General features: G+C 33.0%; 1 protein-coding gene across 3 annotated transcripts in view; it reads right to left on the reverse strand.

The window, feature by feature from the left end:
• Positions 1 to 6,844, reverse strand: part of LOC108974134 (glycerol-3-phosphate dehydrogenase [NAD(+)], cytoplasmic) — a 26,286-nt gene that overhangs the window by 10,620 nt on the left and 8,822 nt on the right. The window contains exons 4-9 of one of the 3 annotated variants that reach the window (XM_018941798.1): positions 3,433 to 3,639; positions 3,178 to 3,366; positions 2,826 to 3,009; positions 2,584 to 2,737; positions 2,414 to 2,506; positions 777 to 1,204 (exon numbers count right to left, since the gene is read on the reverse strand). In XM_018941798.1, coding sequence (XP_018797343.1) covers positions 1,171 to 1,204; positions 2,414 to 2,506; positions 2,584 to 2,737; positions 2,826 to 3,009; positions 3,178 to 3,366; positions 3,433 to 3,639 — 861 coding nt within the window. In that variant the 3' untranslated portion in view covers positions 777 to 1,170. Of the gene's footprint in view, positions 1 to 776; positions 1,205 to 1,246; positions 1,415 to 2,413; positions 2,507 to 2,583; positions 2,738 to 2,825; positions 3,010 to 3,177; positions 3,367 to 3,432; positions 3,640 to 6,844 lie in introns of those variants that run through there. The other 2 variants (XM_018941799.1, XM_018941797.1) reach the window with 2 other exon arrangements.

The following is a 6,844-nucleotide window of genomic DNA, read 5'->3' on the forward strand; positions in this document are numbered from 1 at the left end:
TGCAATTATGTTGCGCATGCGTGCAGTCATTCGGTTTTTGTGACATTTGTAGATTTAAAGCATTTTGGAGATTTTGAAAATTTAAAAAAATTTAAATTACTTTCTAAAACGGTGTTTTTGTAGGTTTTTAGTCCAATACGTGAATTAAAATTTTGTATTTATTCTTCAATCCGGCATATGAAATTAATTTTTTTTTTAATTCCATACTTAAAAAAAAAAATAAAAGGAATTCCTTCAAATGTTAATTCAATCATTTTTTAATGCATTATTTGCAAACGCTGACAGCGAAACAAACTAAACGAAACTGTTACTTTTAAAAATGTTTCACCACYACGGTAATAACAAGAAAACACTTCGCCTACTAAAAGACTGAAAATTGTGAAAAGATATTTGAAAATAAGAAGATTTCTACGCGTAACTCCTATGAAACATTTTACTGAGCACGAAACTAATGGGAGTGTTTTCGAACATGTTGAAATGAGATGTAAATGAATGATTTCAATGTTAAATTTTTTTTACAAAACATTTCTTTTTATTATTAACATTTTTGTTATAAAATTAATTTTATCAATATAACAATTATAGAATTAAACATTCAAAGCGAAAATGATTTATAGCTATTTACAAATATATCTGGCATATACATATGTACATATATATATGTAAATATACATAAGTATATRTATAGAMTTCATAATATACAATATACTTCAATTAACATAATGTATACAAATACATGTAAACCGCACTGCGTTAGATCAATGCATTTTGTTAGCTTTTAGGCGCAAGAGCCACGAAAATTCGATCCTTGTGCACACTTATGCTGAGGGGAGATGAATAGGCGGCATACGTTCATGAAACTGTGGCTGTGATATTGATGCGTGGAAGGAAGATGAGTGAAGTGCGACTGCGGAAATTTGAAATTACAATCATTTGTTTTTGTTGTTAATTATTTTTGCGTTTTTAGTCCTTGTATGCGTCAGAGAACAGTGTTTAAGTAGGTAAGTGTGCAATTTGGAAACGTTCTCTCTAGAGCACTCTGTCTCTCGATCTCTTTCTTTCTCGCGCGCGTTTTAGTTAATTTTTTCCAGTAATCCAATTAGTTGTGTGACTTTTGTATATATATATTTAAATTTATATATATTACTTTTGTGCAAACGCTGTAGGAATTTACAATTTTGGTTGCACAATAATGGGCTCGTCCCTAAGAGAAATGGAAAATGTGTAAACATGTGTTTAGCGTTACGATGTATGAAATTCTGGACAATTCTAGAAAGTTGATTGCTGCAATTTTGATTAATGATTAGTTGTTCTATGGTGCTATGAGAAGGTTAAAGGTAAAATTGGGACAACACAACCGACTTGGTGCATGCATTAATGAATTTAGAGCGGAAAAATGTTTGTGGGATGATAGCTGCAATAAAAGTATATATATTAAACATACATGAACAGATAGTCAAAGCGTACAAAAAGAGGTTATGGAAAAAAAATTAAAAATAGTCATAAAATACAAACCTTTGAGCAAAAAGCATAAGCGACCACGAAAGCACTTTTCAACACTCAAACTCAGTTTACAAGAAAATTGAGTTTTATATTTATAAATTATATACAAATACTGGCACAATAAAAATTAATCACTTGTATTAAGCACAGGCAGTAGAAGTAAAAAAAAGCAAAAGTCTCATCATAAAACAAAAAAAAAAAAACAGAATTAAAAATATATTAAACAGTTTCACCCCCTAAATCACTTCATAAAATTTGCTCGAAAAGAAGAGAAAGAGCCATAAACATTTATATAAGTATATACAAGTAAAATATAAAGCAAATGCTGACAACAAAAGCTATATATATGTATATATGTACATACATYCTTCACTTTTGGCCGCCACCAACAACCATGCGTGCTTAAGCGCTGCCATAGTAAAGTTAGGCAAAGCACCCWCCTCGCTTCGATATTTCTTATAAAATATATAATATACAAATTTTGTTTCGATTTTGAACATTGTGCGTGTGCGCTGTTAGTTAGTAGGCTTGGTAGTGTGGCAAGTAAATAAAATAACAATTTTGGTGTCCAACAGCAGTGTATTTTAAGTTTTCATATCTTCTATATGCTTAAAGTTAGTGAAGAAATCAGCGTACAATAAGAAAGCTAAGGCTAATTATTTACGTTTTTAAGAAACTAACAAAACCAAATAAGTACAAATAAGCAACAAAACGTGCAACAACAAATATAAGCTACATAATTACAAATTATATCACAAAAGGGAAGACAAATTTTTACATAGCAGAAGCAAATTAAATAGTAGCATAATTTTACAATAAGAGAAAGTTTTTTTTTTTTGTTGGAAGTGGGATTCTTTGGTTAATTTTGAGCTTAGGTATGTAGGAACGCTAAAGAACACAATCAACTTACATGTGCTCGGGATGATTACGTATGCAATCAATTAAATCTTGAACTTTCAATTGATTTGTGCAGATTTTGTGAATGGCCGTAAAGAGTGGGAATCTGCAAAGAAGAATTAAAATAAAAAACATTAACAGTATATAAGCTTATTTTTGCTGTGAAAAAATGTGTATGTTTACTTGTCTTCCAAGCCCTTATTCTTCAACATGTAATTCACTTCCTCRGCCGTGGGTGGACCCTGCAATTTCTGCCCATTGAGCAGCTCGGTTTCTAGTTCCGCAATAGTTTTGCCGGTTTTCACGAAAGCCTCTGCAACGCGACGATTGCGTCCACCTGGTGGAGGTAATTAAGTAATAATTGATTAAAAAAAAATAATAATAATTGATTGCTTATTTTATTATTTTTTCCACTAAGTAACTACCATAGCAGGTGGTGATCAGATCAGCAACGCCGCAACTTTCGAAGAACGTCGACAATTTGCTGCCTGGATAGAAGACATCCACAAAGCGTACCATTTCCATCAGACCTAAACGGATAACCGCCGCTTTGGTGTTRTCACCCAAACCTAGGCCATCGACAAAGCCAGCGCCGGTGGCAACAATGTTCTATATAACAATAAGGGAAAACAATTGCTAATTAGTTTTAGTACTTACTGCAATTATAATTGAATTATGTATTAATTTTTTTTTTTTTATTACAAACATTTTGAAATCAATAATAATGCTTGATATCACTACAACTACTTTTGAAAATATCGGACAGTGTGCACAAACCTTGAGCGCACCACAAACTTCAACGGCATCAGAGTCGTCGACCACAACCACACGGAAGTTTTGCGATTGGAAGAGATCACGCAGTGTCTTGGCATACTTGATGTCCTGGCAACCAATGGTGGTCTCACAGAAATTACCCTGCGCCACTTCATTGGCCAAATTGGCGCCCATCAGCACAGAGCARGGAATCTATAAGAAATATGAGACTTTTTAAATAATATCTTTGCTATTTAAATGGTTATTGTGCGCTTCAACCTTCAAATGGCGGGTAATGATGTGGGAAATCAGATCGATGCCACCACCTTCGGCCTTATCGAAACCCTTGATGAGTGAAATGGCAACGGCATTGGGCTTGATTTTACCCAAAAGTGTTTTGCAGAAGTTCGGAATGAACTGATGTGGCACGACGAAGATGAGTATGTCGGCATTCTTGCAGGCGTCAATTAGATCGGGCACAGCAACCTGGAAAAGTTATGAAAATTCAAGTTATTAATACAGCATGAAGTGATTTATGAATGGCAAATATTGCTACGTTGATTGATTACTTAATAAAGAGCACTTTGTGAAAAAAACTAGAGGTATAAAAAGATTGATTGTGGCGTCAAAATGTCTAATTTAACTTTGCAAAAAAAAAAAACACAGCTAATGAACAAGTGTTTTTGTTAACGCTCTTAGTCACAAAAAAGATTACAGAATATGCTTGTGTATACGCATGTTAATAGAGTTGGCGCCGTTGGCCTACTAATAACAATAAACGTAAAGGCAATATATTGGTAAACAATGTGAGGTTCCATGACTTAAATCTATAAGAGCAAATATTTATTTTATTACCTACTATGTATGTAAGTATGGTTTGTGGATACATGTGTATCACATAATGCTACCGAAAAGTTGTTAATATGCATATTTCAAAAGGAAAATAAAATAAATTATAACATATTGCAATATGACACCTTTAAAATGCCTAATTATATCTATCCTATTTTGGTATGGAATGCATGCATGGTGRTTTTGTATTTATCTTTTGTATCATGTTTCAAATCTTACATTTTCGTTGGGAATTAATTTATTTATTTTATGTGAAGTAGAAATTGGACATCTTGACAGATTAGTACGGATGTTCGATAATCGTTCGAATAGTTATATGGGAGCTAGGTCAAGCTTTTTTTCGATTTTATCCATTTTAGGCAAAAAGATACACTGTTATGAGTAAAACACGCTCTCTCATTTTCATTCAGATAACTCACATATTGGCTAATGTATGCGGTATAAAGTTACCAGGAAGTTAGAAAATCTTTATATTAGATATATGGGGGCTTAGTACCCGATTCAACCAGTAATTTTTAACACACAGGCATACCATCATCTAAAAAGAATTATCTGTGAATTTTAATTTTATATCTCACACATTGACCGATATTTTCGTTCCATTTTCGCAATGTAACAGAAAAAGGTCAGAAAAATGTAACCTATCCATCTGGTTGAAATCGGTCGAGCAGGTCCTGAGATATGTGATTTTAATTAAGGAGTTAYAWGGGTTTACGGGTTTCGAAAAATCGAAYTGTTTTATGGTCTCATTAAATTCTACAKCTCTAGAAYATTGTCCTATAGTTGATGCGAGTAATMGTTTCGGAGATACAACCTTGAGAACTTATGCGCTCGAGGCTAGCTGAACTAATTTCACTGTCTTTAAACGCGTTCTTCTCGAAACTGTATTTTTGAAGTCGGTTGGCAAGATTTCTCGAGAACTACTCAACCGATCTTCATGAAATTTTTAACAGGTCTTTGAGATACAATTCTGTAACACTGGGATGAAGTACTTTTTTCGATTACAATTACTTAAAAAAAATGTCGTGAAGTTTACTCTGAAATTTAAATTTTTTGTAAAAATATAGCCAAAAATCGATTTTGAACTTGTTTTCTTTCGTTCAAGTTCTAAGTTAGCATTTTAACTAAAACACGTACTTTTTCACTTTAGAAGATCCTGTAAAGAGTTATCCTGCCAACGCGGGCGCATTCCTCGAGAAAAAAATGGTTGAAAAAATACTTTTTTTACTCGAAGAAACCCGTAWTTATTTAAATTTGGCACGAAGTTTTTAATACCCAAAAACAAACGTCGGAGACCCAATAAAACTTGTATATTAATGATTACATGACCGTCTGTAACAGAGTTTATGAGATATGGCTCCGAAGTTTTCGAGACGTTCTTTTTTCCTAAAGAAGCGACTCATTTATCAGAACCGACGATATCAGACCACTATTGCATACAGCTACTATACAATCTCATCGATCAAATTTCAAAGTMAGGGTTCGAAATATTTGCGAAGTGTATTCAGTGCCTTCAGTGCAACCAAARTTAACGTGTTTTTTAGTTTTTATTAAAATCTGCGTAAGTAAAAGTGATTTTKCGCTTCAAGTGATAATTAAGATGAATTAATACGATAATGCTGCAATTTTATGCAACACTGTAAACATTTTTGGAGCATAAGCTAAATTCAACGCAAAACGAGGTATGTAACCAAAACTTAATATCCATTACCAAACACACAACTAATTTCAAATTCAAAACCTGATAAGCTAGAACTGCAAACAACAACACACATGATTAGCACGAGTAATACGTTCATAGTACAGAGTACAACTTAACGGTACATAAATAATAAAAAATCGAACGAGAATAATCAATTAGGTAAAGAGCCGGCAAACAAGCAAACAATAACAATGTGATTATCATTGCGGTGCGTTTGAAACCGGCTGTCTGGCTGACTGGGAAAGTTCCATAAACATAGACACCACCATAATACTACTAAAATAAATACTAATGTTGTTGTGTTCACAGRCAATTCGCAAATATATAGTTTAGTAGGCGAAAACGATTGTCATAATTATTGAAATGATGTAGCTAATATTACCAATACAAATGTGCATACATATATCTATGTATGTGTGTCTGTATGGCTTTGGTATCATCTTTTGATTTCTGAAAAAACACTCACTCGGAAGCTTGAGGATTTTACAAGTMAACCCGCTTTAATATTTGCATACTTTAATTGTAGAAACAGTATCTAAGCTCAGCTGATTAACGACGGCAATGAAACAAAGTATCATATCGTAAATTGTCTCATATATCAGGCTCTCACTTAAAAGCTTGGAATAGGGGTATGACGCGCTAAAAGCCAGAGCGTKGAGCGTGCAAGCAAAGTGATTAGCGCTTGTTCGTATGTCTTTGTTATGTAATTTGTTATTGTCTTTATTAAATTGGCTTTTTTGCTGTTCTATTTATTTTTGGTCTTACTTTGCCTTGCACATATACATGCATACATATATATTTACACACGATTAATAAATTAGGTTGATAGAAGAATTTSCTTACATAACACACMCATACATATACACAAACACATGTTTGAATGTAGACATACATTTCGGCAACGTTTAGTCGAAATAGCTTTGAAGAGGGGCCGAAAGAAACAGCTGTTTGCGAATATGTATGCATGTGTGTTATGTATACATATATTTAAAAGCGTGTTTTTGTATTTAAAATTCAAGYTCATGCTAATGAGTTTTACAAATGTAATCAATTTCAAAACAAACTGCTTCTGGTGGCAATGTGTTCTGTGTTATACAGTGAGTGAATGTATGTACATACATATATGTATGAGTATTT

Source organism: Bactrocera latifrons, unplaced genomic scaffold (assembly GCF_001853355.1).
Source record: "Bactrocera latifrons isolate USDA-ARS-PBARC rearing strain unplaced genomic scaffold, ASM185335v1 scaffold_53, whole genome shotgun sequence".
Lineage (NCBI taxonomy): Eukaryota > Metazoa > Arthropoda > Insecta > Diptera > Tephritidae > Bactrocera > Bactrocera latifrons.